This window comes from Colletotrichum jinshuiense, chromosome 2 (assembly GCF_051148585.1).
Source record: "Colletotrichum jinshuiense chromosome 2, complete sequence".
Classification (NCBI taxonomy): Eukaryota; Fungi; Ascomycota; class Sordariomycetes; order Glomerellales; family Glomerellaceae; genus Colletotrichum; species Colletotrichum jinshuiense.
In genome coordinates, this window is record NC_139309.1 from 3,353,323 (window position 1) to 3,370,665 (window position 17,343).

Genomic DNA, 17,343 nt, shown 5'->3' on the forward strand with positions numbered 1-17,343 from the left:
GTGACGAAAGCTGTGACATGGGGTGCATGGGCATGTGTCGTGGGCAGGGCCTGATGGAGCAGCTGGGGCTGGATCCTGAAGCTGCGTAGTTGCAGATATAGATAGCTTGAGGGAAAAGAAGGGTTAAAAATTAGTGGAGGGGGGGAAAGAGAAAGGGAGAGGGTGAGGGGGGTGGAAGGGAAAGAGCAGTAGCAGGGAAAGGAAGCATGGGCGCTACAGATTGACGTGTGCGCCGTCGGTGTTGTGCAGATTCCCTTCTTTTGATTGCTTGAGCGCAACCTAGCCTTGATGGATCTTATTACATAGTTCTTCGAGGACCTTACACGGTCACGAAAGCCTGGTACCGTAACCAAATTCCCGTTCCGCCGCCATGGCTCGGCGTCTCATTCCTTACCTGTGACGTTCTGAGCCCAGCCCAGACCATCCCGGTTCTCCGTGACTTCCACCTCCTCACTCCCCGCGCGTGCTTCGGTCGCCGGACGAATGCAGCGCATGCAACAGCAACTTGGCCCCCATTCATGCCTGTCAGCGCTGCTGCTGCTGGTTGGCTCGACGTTGGAACCAACCGAGTCTAGCGGTTGCCGGATAAAGTTGGTAGGTTCACCCTATTCCAGTGCAATCAACCACCTCCTAAATATGCCCGCAACTTCCTTTCCTTGAATATTTTTAAATCCATCATCATCATCATCATCATCATCGCCATTCTATCCCTTATGACTATGATGCTCTCTTCGATGGGCTGACAGGCTTCATCCATCAGCTAGCTCCGTCCGGATCTCTCCTGCGTCCTTTCCTCCGGTTTCGATAATACGCAGGCACAGTGGACCTGCCCTAGCTAAGACGATAGTCAGCTCGACGAAATGGCTCCCTTTGCACGATACGGTACCAGTCTCCTGCGGCGAATCACCCCCGTGGCAGGTGCCCTCGCCGCTGGCGGTGCCATCGTCTACTATAGCTACCGACCCCGCGACATCCCCGGCTTTGAAGCCGCCGCCGTCCCCCCACCCATCTACGGCGCTGATGGCACGTTCAAGCTGCCGCGCTTCCCGAGGGTCAAGTCCCGGGATGAACAAATTGCCGCCCTGAAGCGCAGTTCTGTCGGGCTGGATGAGGAATATGACATTCTGATCGTTGGTGGAGGTGCCACTGGCACTGGAGTCGCTCTCGATGCGGCAACTCGCGGGTTAAAGGTTGCAATGGTCGAACGGGATGACTTCAGCAGCGGAACTAGCAGCAAGAGCACAAAGCTGGTGCATGGTGGCGTGCGATATCTCGAGAAGGCCGTTTGGAACCTCGACTATTCCCAATATCAGCTGGTCAAGGAGGCCCTCAAGGAGCGCAAGTACTTCTTGCAAACGGCACCCCATCTCAGCATGTGGCTACCAATCATGCTGCCCATTGACCGGTGGTGGAAGGCGCCTTACTACTGGGCTGGAACCAAGTGTTACGACTTTCTTGCCGGCAGCGAGGGCATCGAGAGCTCGTATTTCCTGACTCGAAGCAAGGCTCTTGAGGCTTTCCCTATGTTGAAGCGGACAGACCTTGTTGGCGCCCTTGTGTATTACGATGGTGCCCACAACGACTCCCGCATGAATGTGTCCATTGGCATGACCGCCGCCTTGTATGGAGCTACCGTGATTAACCATATGGAGGTTATGAGCTTGCAGAAGGACGCCAACGGAAGGCTATGCGGTGCCACCGTGAGAGACCTTGTCGCTGGAAAAAACGGCCAGAATGTGGAAGATATCTCCGTTAAAGCCAAGTGCATTATCAACTGTACGGGGCCATTCACCGACTCCATCAGACAGATGGATGAGCCCGACTGTAAGGCCATCGTCGCCCCGGCATCTGGCGTTCACGTCATCTTGCCCGGCTATTACAGCCCCGCCAAGATGGGCCTCATAGATCCCTCTACCTCTGACGGACGGGTCATCTTCTTTTTGCCGTGGCAAGGCAACACTATCGCCGGTACCACCGACGAGCCCGCATCAATCACCCCGAACCCACTGCCCGACGAAAAGTCCATCGAATGGATTCTAAACGAAATCAGCCATTACCTTTCGCCGGATATCAAGGTTAGAAGGGGCGACGTTCTCGCCGCCTGGTCTGGACTTCGCCCGCTCGTCAAGGACCCCAAGGCGAAGAACACCGAATCCCTCGTTCGCAACCACCTCGTCGATATCTCCACCTCGGGTCTATTAACCTGTGCTGGCGGGAAATGGACCACCTATCGGCAGATGGCTGAGGAGTGCGTCGACGCCGCCGTTGCTGAATTCAAGCTGCAGCCAAAGCCCGTCGCTAATGCCCCTCGTATCAGCGGCACAGAGCTGATCGACGACGGCGCCATCCTCGACGGCACCTGCAAGTCCCACGAGGTTCGCCTCATCGGGGCTCACGGCTTTAGCAAGACGCTCTTTATCAACATTATCCAGCACTTTGGCATCGAGACGGAAGTCGCCAAGCATCTCACCGAGAGCTACGGCGACCGCGCCTGGTCGGTTGCGGCCCTCTGCCGGCCCACCGACAAGCGTTTCCCCGCGCGGGGCGACCGCATCTCGCAGCTTTATCCCTTCGTCGATGGCGAAGTCCGGTATGCCGTACGACACGAGTACGCACAAACAGCCGTCGATGTCTTGGCCCGCCGCACACGTCTCGCTTTCCTCAATGCACAAGCCTCACTCGAAGCCCTTCCCAAGATCATCGATATCATGACCGAGGAGCTGAAGTGGGACAGGCGCCGACAGGACCTGGAGTGGCGAGAGAGTAAGTTCCCTTCCTAGCCCGAATTTTGATCCGTGGCGGGGTTGCGGTCGGCGGAGTGCTAAATGTGCAACAGCCGTCGCGTTCCTCGAGTCGATGGGTCTGCCCAGGCCGATGCTCTCGGTCACCCGGAAGCAGGTTGAGCAGGGGAAGATTGACTTTGCCAGCTCGCTAGAGTACAAGATGTACTCGCGCCATGACGGCATTGCTGAGGAGTAGGTGGTAACGCGGTAGGCGGGAAAGGTGCCGGCCGTATCGAAATGGGCAAGCACGTTTGTACGTCCGTAAGCAGGTGATGTTGGGGGTGAGTGGGTAGCAAGACAGCCCAAGCGCCAGGTTCTATTTTGCTAGCAACAAAGGGACTGCGTGTTCGCAGCAGGAGTGGCGGACACCCGTCACTTGCTCCCAGGTCGATGGGGGTTTTCCATTACTTTGGGGGTAGTTCATGGCGGTTAAAGTGTTGGGGGATTTGTGAGAAGAATTCAAGGCTGAAACAAGCGACGGGGATGCCGACTAGGGAACAGAATCTTGGATGAATTTGGCTATCAACTGGATCCAACAACGCACCCCATTTGGGAGTAATTAAGTAAATGTTAGTTACACACAATAAAAGCGATTAAACCCAACTTCAATTTCCAGCGATATAAGAGACGGCCTGCCGGCTGACCGGTAGAATGCCTCGCTTACTCCATCTACGACGTGTTTCCATGTCAGGGGCGGTTTGAAGTAAACGAATAAGTGAGACGGAACCACGGCCTGAAAGGATCGAACAAGTTTTGCTTTCACTCAAAACATCTAGATCCTACTTCGCGACGTGTTGATACACATCCGCCTAAAATAAAAACATGGTCATAAACCTCGTCTCAGCCATAAAAAATGCCAATGCTATATCCAAGAGGTTTGCCAACCCCCCTGGGACTCTGGAACAACAATGCTTTTGCTCCATGTCTTGCATGAAATATCAACCGCTTCCGCCAAGCTCCTTGCAATGCATCATGATATTTTCCAGGCCATGCCTTGTAAATGCCACAATAACTCCTCATCCAAATGTCCCAAACCCATGTCTATAATTTCCCTTTTTCTTTTTTTCCAAATGATGCAGTCGTGATATCTTCTCGCCAAGTAAGTGCGTGGCTTGATGCCAAAAATACAAAAGTCGAAGGTTAAAATAAATGAAAATAAAAACAAAATAAAAACATCGCCTAAATGTCGATAATCGTATGCAGAAAAAGTGGTATCATTCCTTTGTGGCAGAAGCAAGGAGTAAAATTTCGTGCAGCCACGACGCCGTCTTGGAGAATGGCCCTATTCGCCTAAGCAACGGGCATGATAGGCGGCGGACCTAGCTGGAGGTGCTGCTAGCTCGGCTGAATTCGATGTCCATGTCTTTCGGAGGGTTCCCCATGCTAAAGACACGGTGCAAGAGGCTGCGCTTCGTCATACTAGTTCGCCGGTATTGGTATTCCTGGTCGCACGGGTATGGCAAGATCGGGCTATTCTGCTTACTTTGTCGCTCAAAGTCCGCGTCCCAGCCGTATATATCCTCGTCGGGAGCGGCGTGACAGTAGGAATCAGTTTCCGAATTCGCAACAGCGACCGCCGTCTCCTCCTCCTCGGGCGCAGACTGAACACTGATACCAAGCAGATTGGAAAAATCCGTGAATTGGCAGTCAATTGGCGGGGACACAGGCAGAGGTAGCCCACTCGGCTGGACTTCTGTGTCGCCTGGTGTGTCGGCAATTTGAGCAGCGGCCTTTTCCCCCTCATCTTCCGGCACGACAGGGGGAATAGCTGGGGTGGCCATCGCAGGAGATGGGATCCCCAAGTTATGAACAGCTGGCACCAGTGTCGACTTTGCATCTGCATCCTCAGAGATCTCCGTCGTAATCTTGAGTGGACCCGGGGCGTTCGCTCGTGAGCGAACTCGGATTGGACGCCGCACCAGCCACGGCCGGGTATGGTGATAAGGGTTCAGTTCCTTTGCGGCCATGCCATCTTTGTATCCACCAGTAACGTGTTGTGAACCAGTGCGAACAATCTTCTCATAATCGTTGCTGGCCTCTGTGGTAACAGGCAGCCGTTTGCCTGGATGAGGCTCCTCCCATGGGTTGAAGAGATGACGGACACGGGCAAAACCGTCTAGCGGGAGATGAGAAGACGACGTTGCTGGGGTGGTGGATGTGGTGGATGGCATGACCTCTGATTCCTATAATGGGTTGCTCTGGCTGGCTTCCGCCATTGAAACGTCTCCGTCAGTAATGGGTGCCGACGATGGTGCATGGTTTCGGCGGTTGGATCGTGATTTGCGGTGCAGTCCTAGCTTTGCACCAACCTTCTTCCAGCCGTTGTTGTGGGCTGTCAGAGCTCGTTGAAGGCCGCCAGGAGACGTGCTGAACGTCCAGTCTGAGGTGGGTGGGGTAGTGGGAGGCGTCATCGGTTCTGTACCAGGAGATGCAGCGCTTCCGCTATCGTCCGTCAGTCCCTCGCGCTCCATGGGCTCGCCCGAGGCAGAAGCCGATCGACTGGTAGCTCCGCTGCGACCAACAGTCAGCTGAGGAAATTTGGGAGACCGCCTCGGTTCTTCTAACCTGGCTCCTGCGCCGTCTACACGAAGACGTGAACGGCCTTGCCGATCGTGCCCGTCCTCTTCCATATGCACATCAGTGTGGCCAGGCATGACAGACTCGATGAAAGGAACGAGCACAGAGTCGTTCATAAGTTCATAAACAATCTTCACGGCCTCGTCCAGTTCCGAAGGAGAAGGAGGAGTGGAAGAACAGCTCTGAGCAATAAGGCGGTCCCGTACAGGCGAGGGCAGGTTAACTTCTCGGGGAGCGTAAGGAATGATGTATGCTTGCATCAACTTCTCCCAAAGCGAACAAACGTGCTCATTACCGTCGCCAATCCACTCGTGGTTATTGATGATCTGCTCATAGGCCTTGCGGTATCGATCGGCGTCCATGGTAAACTCGAGCGTTTCCAGGCAATGATTTTGAGAGAGATAGGCCATGAAGGCTGCTAGTGTCCATGGTGGCGTTGAGGTGTTGGACAAAATTTCCGAGAGAGAAGGCGGAGCAAGGATAACGGCGCCTGGCATCAAGGCCCCGCTGGTGGGCCTGGATCTCGACATGATCGTGGTGATTTCCCAGTCCGGTACAGCTGAAGCCGGACTGGGTGGTGACAACTCCCTCTCGGGTGATGGTGATGGACTCAGGTAGACGGGGGAGTGCCTTCGTATCCTGGACCTTTTCATTTCCACGCCGAGTTCTCAAGCAGAGAGAGAAAGGTGCCAAATGTGCTGCTCCGGGGAACGGCAAGGGCTTGGAGGGCAGTCTTGTGTGCCTAGGCTTGCCTCAATGACCCCATAGAAGGCGTTCAATCCTATCCAGGATTGCCAAGAGCGGAGAGTGTCGTTGCCCACCTATTCTTTTGCTTGACTACCGATAACCTCGATGATCCACGCAGTTACCAACTCAACAATACCTATATCGAAGTAAGAAAGCCGCACACAGGGGCGTCGGTGGGGTCGAGGGTTGTCGATCGCGAGTCGATGGTTTTATGTCGTGGTTTGAATATTATATATTCTTGTATATTCGTACGGGTCGGTGCAAAGATGTCGAAAACCCAAGAAAACGAGCAAACAGCTATGGGCTGAGAAGCTGACGTGCTGGAACGGATGGGGCCCACGCGAGGTAAATAGCCCAAAGAGCGTTGCAGATAAGGGCAGTTCCTTTAAGCGGGCTTTGGAAGGAGGCTTGCACTAAGACAAGACTGGAGGCGCTAGAAGTGTCTTGGTGACGGGAATGGAATTGACTCGTCGCAATCGGCAATGAGTGTGCAAAATGCTGGTTGCAGAGTGTCGCAGACAACAGTCAGTCGCCGGCAGGAATGCAGCGAACCGCCAAGGTAGCCAAGTAGCAGAATGCCCGAGGAGATCTATGCGGAATGCAACCAAGCCACACACACGTTTCGACAATCGTCCAGTACACTCTAGGCTGCGCGAGACGGAAAAGACGAGTACCCTCGTTCGTGGCTTGCAGAATGGCGACGTGACGTCTTGTTGGCTGAGCGATTTCGATTTCGGGTTGCGGATGCTGATCGGAGGGTACTACACGATGCGCGACGTTCAAATTCGTCGGTGCTATACAAGAAATGCCTTTCAAAGTTGCTGTTTGGTTGGGTAGGAGCCAAAATATGTAGCAGCGAACGAGTGACCAGTGTAGTATAGTGCGCGAGGAGGACCGAAGAAGATGGTAGGCGGCGTCGGTGGATATAATGTGGTTCGGCAACGGGTATCTCTGAGGGGTATCACGCGAAGTTGGCCGGTGTGGACGATAGAACGGAGTAGTGTATGGTGAGAGAGTGGAAGAAGAAAAATGATGAACAAGGGCTAGAATGTCGAGTAGATGAGGAGTGGGTGATTTGGGAAGGAGAGGGAAAGGTGATGCATTAACGGTAGGAATGATGGGAATGGGTAGGAGGAGAGGACATGAGATAGCTAAAATGCGACCCGTATCCGTTCAGACAGTGGAGGTACTTCGTCTACCTGGGGCCTACCTGCCTGTTGACGGCGGCGGCGGCGGTACCGTGCCGTAGGTAGGCGAGGTGGTAAGGCAGGGAACAGTAGCGTAAGGTCAGTTCAGGCTAGGGACGGGGCCAGTGTGAGGGTAGCGTTAGGCCTGGCCTTGTATCTTGCGTACCTCTGGCGCCGAATGAGGTACGTACTTACGCCCTTTACGTCGCTTTCAGTCACCTTGCAGCGCACAGCATGGATGGACAGGAGTACCTTTCACCAATACCTAGACGGTACACATAGGGACCCTTGTTGGTGGGCAGGGGGGGCAGACACACATGGGGGGTGTGGTGGGAGCACATCAAATCAGATCCATCAACCATTTCCATGCTCTCTCCATGCCATCCATGCAGCACTTCCCATCCACCAGACCAGCATCAGCCAGGACGGTCCCAGTCCAGTCAATCGCTCTTGCCTGTTGGAGGGTGGCCCGGACGACGCGTTGGACGGGGCAAGGAGCGCTGGACAGGGCATGCCTGGCCACAGGGGGGCATGCGAGGGTGCGAGTGTGGGAAGACCAGCCCAGGAGGGCAAGGGGACGATACATGGAGCGACGCTTCAGGAGAGGTAGTTTGCACAGGCAAATATAGTTGCAGCGATACTCGCCCTCGAACACTCCCCATGTAACAGCAGCAAAAAGAGCCGGCCCACCATTTGAGCGGAAATGCCTACGGCCTACACTGCATGCCTGCAAGTTGCAGGGGTCTATCGGGCAAAGGAGACAAGAACGAGGCAGGAGGGCACATCATTGTCTGGAAAGAGAAGGCAGACAACGGCCAATGAAGAGCAGGCAGTGTATTGAGTCAAGCGTTACAGTCTCCTGTCTGGTATCGCCCATATACAACAACCAAAGCAAGAGGAGCAGACGGACGAAATGAAGACGCCCAGGGATACTCTGTGGTGCTATCAGTAACACAGAATAAGAGTCGTCCATTACTCCCCAGGTGCCTTTCCTTTGGGGTACACCACCACTGCAGGCGGGTACTGGTGGAGGCATGCCGTGACTAACAAGTGACGCGTTGCTCTTGCGACGACAGAGTGGCACGGAGGCGGGGAGATTTGGCCGTGGTCAGGCTGTGAACACCTTCAGAGCCTGTCGGAGGCGGGACTTTCGGCTTGCTAAGGAAGCCCGAGTATTGTTGTTATATGTACCCATCGCAGCCGAGCCATCTTGAGTGTGGACTGTGGTGTTTTTTTGCCCCATCAATTATGTGGAGTCGTATCATCCCAGGGGGCCTAACCCCCTTTCTGCCCCCCATCAATCAGTTACAGGGGACCCGGGCGATGGGGGCCTTGTAGGCTGAGCACAAGAATGAGTGTGAGGTGCACAGCAACAGCAGCACCGGTGGCGGCGGTGCAGGGTGAAATAGAAGACTGGTAGAAGACGGGATGGAAAGGAAAGGAGAAGAGACACGGAGGGCAAAGCAAACGGAAGGGGGGTGGGTATACGGTGGAGAGTGAAAAGAGGTGTGGGTGGAGTGGGAAGAGCACTGCACTAGAGCGCACTAGAAGACTTCGAAGGAGGGGCCGAGCGAGCCAATAGCGGTGCTTTGTGGGCCGATTGATACTGTTTAGGGAAAGTGCACAGAAAAACGCAGAGACGCAGAATGGAAGGCTTGTGGAATATTTCGAAGAAGGGGTGGAATAGAAGGCGGAAGGACAGAGGACGGAAGCAGGGGTTACACTTGCGGAACAGCCAAGGTGGGATGAGGCATGAGGAGTTGAGGGAGTGACGGGACCAAAATGGGGCACGCCTTCGGTGGTCTAGGTCGGGGGCTTTTTTCCTTCTCCCCCCTTCTTAGTGCCTTTTCCTGCGCCAGCGTTATAACTGGGGTTCTATTTTATGTTTATTTTATTTTCCCACCTTCGCGTTCTCGGCCTGGACGCCATCCAGCTGACCTCCCGAAATTTACCTATTTTGCCCGTTTTCTACGGAGACTTTCCCTGGTTATCGAGTGCTATTGGATGCCACGCCTCAACTTTGAAGCCGCCCAGCCCGACCCAATCCACTCTTTCCGCTGCTGTCCGTTCGTCTGCCATCCCAGTCTCGCCATCTCGCGCATTCATCGCTCGCTTGCTCGCCCTTGTTTTATGCACTTTCTGTCGCCCATCGCCCTCTGGCCTGCCCTGGGGGTGAGTCGGCACCAAAGTGCCTACAGCAAAGGGCGACGCCCACGAGCGACAGCTAGGCGATTCCCCCATACATTTCCCGTACAGCGTCGTTTCAACCAGCACCGGACGACCCACTTTCCTCCAGAAGCCACAAACATCCCACACGAGCACGAGGACCGGTGATTTCATCGCCATGGACTCTGTTCACAGCCTCGCTCCGTCGTCGTCCGCCAACATCAGCCGTCCTACGATGCTCCAAGCCAGTTACCGTCATTGTCATCCAGGACCCTCCTCTCAGTGCCGGCTATCCTTCTTGCTTCCTTGGCCCCATGCCCGTTTTTGCCGTTTAGCCCCCAGTATCCAATCATACCCCGCGCTTGTCGCTCATCCACAGGATTCCCCTCCGTCCCATCTTGAGCTCCATCTCATCATCCACAGGCACTCCATCCTCTTGCAATGCCCTCGGGCGCGCGCCTGACACTTTTGACGGGCGCTCTTTTTGCAACGCATGCCAGTGGCGTAATTGGATGTCACAGATTCCACCAAACACGATCCCATCAGCCTACTCTCCGGTCTAGCTGACACATCCCTCCAGTCTCGACAACACTACTGCAGCGCTGCTGCGGCGCAGCCAGCACCCCGACCGTCCCGGTGCCGCGGTCCTCTACTCGGGATCTGGCACTCCTCATTCAAGGGGCCGTCATCCGAGCGCGCGTGCGCTTTAGCTCTTTCCCAACAGCAATTGTCTTCGGTCATTTCCCCGTCTCATCACCCGTTTCGCTATCAGTCAGCTTCGCCCAGCCATGAATCAATCAGTCGCAGCTGTCTCTGGCCGGATCCGCTAAAAGTGCCAAATTCAAGGACCTCCCCGGTTCACTTTTCGTAAAAAGCTGACGGAGCCCTTATGGAGCAAAGGCGAACAGTACCACTACCACTGGCGTCACGCACCTTTGTAGCCCGCACCTTTACCACAGAGGTATCTGAACACCGTGACCTTCCTGTCCTCCCAGTAGCGTCGCACGTCGCACCACCGTATCCACTGCGTCACTGTACCGATCCACCGTAAGAGAAACATCCGACCAGAGAACCCTCCACACCCCAGTCGGCGGCCGCGCTGCTCCAGTGTCGCCCGCGCACTCACAGGTAACTGACCGTCTAGTTGATTGATGACTGATGAATCTGTGCACCGTGGACTCGTTTTTGGCATGGTTGACCGGTGATTGAGGTGAAGCAGCATCACCGAGTCTCACCACCAGGTGCGAAGCAACCATGTGGATCACCACCGGGTAAGGCCAGCCATTCCTAGTGTTTATCCTCATCTCCTCATCTCGTCGGCGTTTTCATTTATGCCCATGCAACGATTCCTCACTTTTCCCCAGGCATCGTGAGCTTGGCATTGTTTCTCCGTTCACCATGTCTCGCTCCACCCTTTTTGCTCTGCCTCTCCCCAATTGTCTCTCTCTCACTGCAATACCCCGGATCCAAGAACACTACCAGGCTAGTGATTGAGTACCTATGCTGAGGTAATGAAGCCTAGCGCTGTGGATCTGCAATCAGAGCATGCCATGCTATGACACCAATGTCTGATCAACATGCGTGCTAGTGGGATGCAGCAGTGTGGTGGGCTTTCCGATCGCGGCATAAAGCCATGTGATGATGATGATGCAGCACAGAGGAATCCTCCCCAGCCTTCCTTTGCTTCTCCTGTTGTTCGCTGCGACGAGAGGGAGGTTGTGGGAAAGACGTGATGTGCCGCCGCATTTCAGCATATGCCGTCATAATTTCGTCCAAGACACGGACGGGCGGGTACGGTACACTCTTCATCTCACACTAGCTCACGCTCCCGACAGTGTACGTCAGTTGTCTGTTGCGGTTTCTAACCCCGGATCGATAGCCGGACGCGAATTTCCACCTACAGCGACCCCGCGCCTCCCTGGCAACCTGGTTGTGCAACATGTTAATACCCAACAAGGCCCTCGACAGATTTCCGAAAGCAGAAAGTGACAGTCGAGTCCTCCCTCCTGGGGTGACCTGGGGGCAAAACGCACGTATGCCCCTACTAATTAATTTTCAGCAGAAACCTCCGTGCTTGGTGTTCCTTCGTAGGACAAGAGGGGAGTGAGCGGCTCTCTACCTCCCGCCGGCCGGCATCCCTCGTCTCTTGCCATCCTCCAACGCACCAATCCCTTGCAAGTATTTGCCTCGACATGGCATAAGATTACAATCGCCCAACCACAAATCCCGGCTGAGGAGATGCAGCCCCTTATTGCCCCCCTCCCCCCCTTTTGAGACGTTAACACAGACACACACACACACACACACCCACCACGGCAGTTGAGGAGTGTGTAATCTGTCAGCGTCTAGAATTCCAGTTAGACATTGCCGCGCCGACGGCCGACCTGGCGATGGGATATGCACTTGGGGGAAGAAACCAGCCACCCCATCGCACACCTCGATCTTGGGGGCCGAATGGTGGGTGCATGGATGTTCAGCGCCCGGAACGGCAATGAGCCTCAAAGACTGATCCGATCTCTTCTATTGGTTCCGGACTTGGAAGCCGAAGAGAGACAGAGTTACGGCCGCCGCGGCGATTCATCCGAATCAATCCATGATAAAAATTAAAAAAGACACACTGCCGTGATTACATTTGTGTGTCCGAGCTTCTGTTGCTTTTCCATTTCTCGACACTTGGTCCGAAATGAGGGCTGGCTAAACTGCCTTGGCCACTGGAGATGCGCTTCCGAACCCAGACCGACTCGCCCTGACGGCTCTGGACGAAAATGGAGCCAAGGCCTCGCTTCCAATGGGGGTTCCTACCGAGATGGGCAGGCCGTGAGTGCGATGGTGCTGATGAACTGATGAATTGGCGGGGGTCGGCTCCGATTGAGAAGACAAGGTCTGTGATCCACGGGTCCTGGGGTCGCTAAAACAATAGAATAAAATAAAATAAAGGCCCCAGATAGGTAACTTTGGAAGGGGACAAAACAACGGGGGTGGGCACCTACCTAATCAGTCAATGCTCTCCTGTTCTCGTCCGTTCCAGAAGCCCTAATGACGGCATTTTCAACGTACCTTCCGGAAGTTGTGGCTAGTGACTCTCACGGGGGGGGTTGAGGCCCCGGGGACTGGAGGGGGAAGTGCGTGCAATGAAATCATCGTCGCCGGACGGTCAGACGAATGGGGGATGTGCCGTCCATCAAAGCGTGCAGGGTATGACATGTGGTTCATGTGGGTGCGTGTAGCTCTGCCGCCGCAAGCCGCCATCCCCGCGCCCCATCCGCCTGAACTTGCTTGGCAACCAGCCGACGGCGATAAGAAATAGACAAGCGTATGGCCTGTCTCGTCAAGGTTCCAGCGATGATCGGGTCAAAGGGGAGACCAAAGGAAAGGAAAAGAGGGAAACAATGGAACGGATGCAGACGTAGAATGCGGGCTGGTGTTGTCTCTGGGAGTGGTTCAGCCACTCAAGTGATTTCTCGGGCATGGCGAAAGATGGTGGGGTGGTTCGATCCCGAGAGGCGGTCGCCGGCTGCAAACAAACTATGCGAACTACCCGGGCACAGAACGGACCATGTGTGGCTGACAAGAGGGTAAAATCTCTGGGGGGTTGCCCACTCATCATCCACCATCCACTTTACCAACGCATGGGCGACGATCGTGGAGAGGGGATCCCTTTCTGGTAGTGCAGACCTGGGGAGGGGCGTGTGAGACGCCTTTTCTGGCATCCCTCAAGATACACGGCAATCGGGTTTTTGGTGCTTCGCGTGCCTGATTCACTTCCCCCCGCCGAAATGTTCTACACTACGAGCATCCTTTGTCCAATCCCGGCCCCAAGGTGACAGGTATGTGTGGCTTTGATATCAAGAAGGAAGCGCAAGTGTCTTATGGCCCAGGGTTACTCGATTGCCTTGGCTTCCTGGAGCCGAGTGTGCTAATTGGGCGAGTGGACAAATAAGCACCGTGACCAAGGCCATCCAAGCCTGCGGAATGTTCAGCGGGCTGCGAGCTTGGGCTTGGTTGGGCAATTCGGGCCTGAGAAGAGGGGTGTTGCGGGATGGGGTTAGGGGAACGGCGTCGTTGGCCGTTTTGTGTGCTGCGGCCTGCCTTGCATAGGTAGGTAGTAGTGTATGTACCATGCAACTTGCAAGTGCATTGGGAGGGTTGCAGTTGCAGCCCGTCCGGATGCGAACGGAGCAGAGGAGTGGCTGTCGATCAAATGTGACGAAGCGGGATGGAAGGCGGAAAGAATGTGAAGGAACATGACAGCCAAGGGTTCGTTTCTTTGCCTCCTTGGAGACTTTGGTTGGTTGTGGTTCCTTTGCTTGCCGCCCAGGCTGTCTAAGACAGATGAACAATCAAATATTGAAACCGTTTCTGACGCACATACCCGGCTCCGGCCAAGTTTCCGCCTGGCTCTGTTTGAATCAATCATTGCACTTGTGGTCGACTCGCCTGACTCTTGAGCCCTTGACCGAGATAACGATTGTGGCTGAAAGGGCATTTGTCTTGAGGAATCGGGGGTTGGCTTCCAAGACCTGCAGCCGCCAGTCAACCCACCGAGGTCCGCTTTTGTTTGTCATTGCGGTTCTCTATCTTTAAGTCGCCATCTACATCGGCGGCGACTACGACTTCACACTGGGTTCCTCTCTTCTTGAGCTGGTATGCACAACTTACCGTATATTCGACGGGCGATTGAAAAACGCTTGGGGGTTACTTCTTCCACTAGGATAGACAGCACCGGCGATGACCACCGTCCACGTGTGAAATTCGGGGCCTAGAATTACGTATCGATTGTGACGAGGTTTGCCACCGTCAGACGGTCGCGTTTTGGGGCGCAGGCAACCTGAACAAGGTTATAAAATAAAATAAAGAGTGGTGTGTGGCGGCGGCGAAAACAAGCCTGGCTGAACCTGACTGGATTGGACAGGACATAGAACGGATTTGAGAAGGGAGGTGAAAGGGGGGGGGGGGTGGCGAATTACTTCCACTTCATTTCCTTTTCTTTTCTTGCTTGAAAACCTTGGAAGTTGACAAAGTTGACAGGACAAAACAGGCCAGCCATGGAAAGGTAAAAAAAATAAATCTAGGCGTTTGAAGCGCGGCGGAGTTAATGACCAGAAAGGGGAGGTCAGACGATTTAGTCAGGTTACTGCCTCGGTGTTCATCAGCCAAGACGAAGCACAATCCATGGTTGAGAATAATCAGCAAAGATGCTCTTTTTGGTCGGCATCTTTTATCCCCTCTTTCTCTTCGATGAGCTTTTATTTTTATTTTTTTTATTTTTCATTCATTGGACTGGAGAGGTTTGATTACGGGCGCCGGGTTAAAGAAAAATTGGCCAATCTGAAGCTTCCTCCCCCTCGCCGTAGTGCCCTGCAGCGCTTGGTGTTAGAGGAGGCAATCCTTATCCAACCGATGCTGATAGATCATTGATGCTGACGCTGACGCTTACGCTTGTCCGGGCGGATGAAGACGAAAAGGAAGATTACATCACGTAGCGCTGCAGAAGTTTTTCATTCTCCCGCGCTTCCATGCATGCGGTGGGATCACTGCGTACACCCACCCACGTCCCACATTCGTAGGACGGTACCGGTATGTTGGTCCAATTTCCAGAATGTCTATCCTGATTGTGATGACAGGGGGTGGTCAATGTTAGCATGAAGCCATCTTTAAGATTCTTCATGGTTGCGAGGCCAATGGCACCTTGCGATACCCTTCCCTACCTTAATAAGCTAAGCAAATGGTGCGTATGTTGGGACGCAGGCAAGCACAGTCCAACGGCGATTCCGTCGCTGGGACTTCCATGTTTACGAGAGTTGCCGGGTCCCCTTTCCCTTCCAAAGGGAAATTTTTTCGTGCCTTTTCTTCTACACTACAGATGCCCAATGAGTAACCTCTTGATAATTGTCTCAAGACTTTGTTGATGCCGCCGTCAACCGCTCCAGGGGGACAGATTCGGAGGTTCACATTGTCTCATTTCCGATCGCTGCCCCCCAAGCTTTCTCGGGATGATCAGCAAACGCTGTTTAGAGGGGCCGATGATGTCTTGGCATTCGGCAAGCCACAATTGAATACGTAAAGGCCGGAATTGCATGGAAAGACCGAGTCTAGCCCGCCCAAGGATGACGGAGTGTGAAAATTTTGAAAAATAGGACGATGCGGAAGCAACGCGGAAGAAGGCACTGTCTTTGCGCGCGCGCGCACACACACATACACACACACCCACAACCCCCCCCCCCCCCCCCCCCCCCCCAAAAAAAAAAAGGGAAAGAGGAGGCCAATGCACAGTCAAACGCCTAGGGGGGGTGCGTCTGTTCGGACTCTAGGCGCTCCATGTCGTCATGATCCAAAGAGGAACAGGCAAAGAAAGTTCCATAGCACCTTCTGTGCGCGCGGGGGATTTGTCGTCTCCCTGGGCTGCCGCTCCCGCGGGGCCTAAGCAGTGTGCAGAGGGGATGGAAAGACACGCGACTCGCCAAGGTAGCATATCATAAGCAACCGAGGTACGTACTCCAGCTTGGAGTCTGTCCTTCAAGCGCAGCTTCTTGCTCTCTCTTGTGGTTCCATTTCTGCAAACAGCGGCAACATTTGACGGCCACACTGGGATTACTCATGCTTCTTTTTTCGTACGGATACATTGTGCAGCCCAACCGCCCTACCTTGCCTGAGTTCAGCGGTCAAGGCCGGGCTGGGCTGGGCTGGGCATCTTCGCTGTCCGCTCCTTGCCAATTCCGACCCTCCCGATGCGGTATGGCCGTGGAAGCTCAAAAAGAAGGGAGCGCATTGTGGCAAACTGTTTGCTTCTGGAATCCTGCCCCTCTTGGTCTAGTGCTCATCTGCGCTGATCCTGATCCTTCTCCCGCCAAAATCTCCGTCCGTGGCAGCAATGCATCTCCCTGATGGAACGGCTGCGGGTGGAACGCCTCACCTGACGCAGCACCAACGAACGACATCCGACATGGGGGAACTTGTCGCTGGGAACCGGGAGACCGTGGGCAACACAGAGCAATGCAATCACGCCGTCAATGGGAAATGGAGATTGGGAACACCATTGATGCCTCAACCACGAATCACCGAACCCCGGCCCCTGTACGCCACATGCACCTGGGCTCTTCCGCCACCCCAGGCAATCCATGCATACACTAGTACGCACACCGTGCACAGCGTTGCACAACAGCCAACTGTCGAGACACTCAGTCGCACAGGGCCCCTCCAACAGCACAAATATCCCCGTAGCGCCGACGGCCTCGCCGGGAGGCCGAAATTCCATCTCCATCTCATCCTGCCTACACACTGCCGACTCGCCGACGTCCGCCTACGAGACCGATACTTCTCCCGCCCTCGGATGCGCCCAGCCTTACTTGCCCAAGGCTCCATACGCCTCCCACATAACATAGTAAGCAGGTTCGGAACGCACCACGCCGCGCTCTTACTCTCGCACCATCACGAGTCAACCCATCCATCAACTACCATGTGTATGTACATGCGCAGACCACATCCTCAGGCGAGTCCGGCCGACAGGCCCAACAAACTGGTAGCCGTCGCCGCCGCCCGTCTTCCAAAAGACGAGAAGTGCTGCAGCGTTCCTACGCGACTAACGTCCAGTTGCAGGGCACCCGGCTAATCCATAACCTTGGGCGCGACGAAGCCACCAGCCATCACCTCCAACATGAGGTGTTTTTTTTTTCTCCCTCTCTTCTATCCCGGACCCTCTCCTGCGAATCTTGTTTGGTTCCCCATCATAGCGTACCTGTCACTACATCCCGCATTATTTATCGGACCCGGGTATGGGTCCTGTCTCGTCTCGTTTGCCCGAGCAGAACATTCTGACATCGAACAACTGACTCTTCGAATCAATCTCATTCTACTGACCGCATTGACAGCAAACCTGGAACCAC

General features: G+C 54.6%; 3 protein-coding genes across 3 annotated transcripts; 1 reads left to right on the plus strand and 2 right to left on the minus strand.

Annotated features, from left to right (window-relative positions):
* Positions 1 to 860: 860 nt before the first annotated feature.
* On the plus strand, positions 861 to 2,979 carry EsH8_II_000909 (FAD dependent oxidoreductase-domain-containing protein; the record flags this gene model as incomplete). The annotated part of the gene is made up of 2 exons (XM_083264207.1): positions 861 to 2,763; positions 2,837 to 2,979. 2 exons carry the CDS (start codon positions 861 to 863, stop codon positions 2,977 to 2,979), a joined length of 2,046 nt encoding a protein of 681 aa, XP_083121529.1.
* Positions 2,980 to 4,197: 1,218 nt separating this feature from the next.
* Positions 4,198 to 4,954, minus strand: EsH8_II_000910 (uncharacterized protein; the record flags this gene model as incomplete). Its single annotated transcript, XM_083264208.1, has 2 exons — positions 4,198 to 4,202; positions 4,267 to 4,954. The coding sequence occupies 2 exons, from the start codon at positions 4,952 to 4,954 to the stop codon at positions 4,198 to 4,200; spliced, it is 693 nt and encodes a 230-aa protein (XP_083121530.1).
* Positions 4,955 to 4,966: 12 nt separating this feature from the next.
* On the minus strand, positions 4,967 to 6,013 carry EsH8_II_000911 (regulator of G-protein signaling domain-containing protein; the record flags this gene model as incomplete). The annotated part of the gene is made up of 1 exon (XM_083264209.1): positions 4,967 to 6,013. One exon carries the CDS (start codon positions 6,011 to 6,013, stop codon positions 4,967 to 4,969), a length of 1,047 nt encoding a protein of 348 aa, XP_083121531.1.
* Positions 6,014 to 17,343: the final 11,330 nt, after the last annotated feature.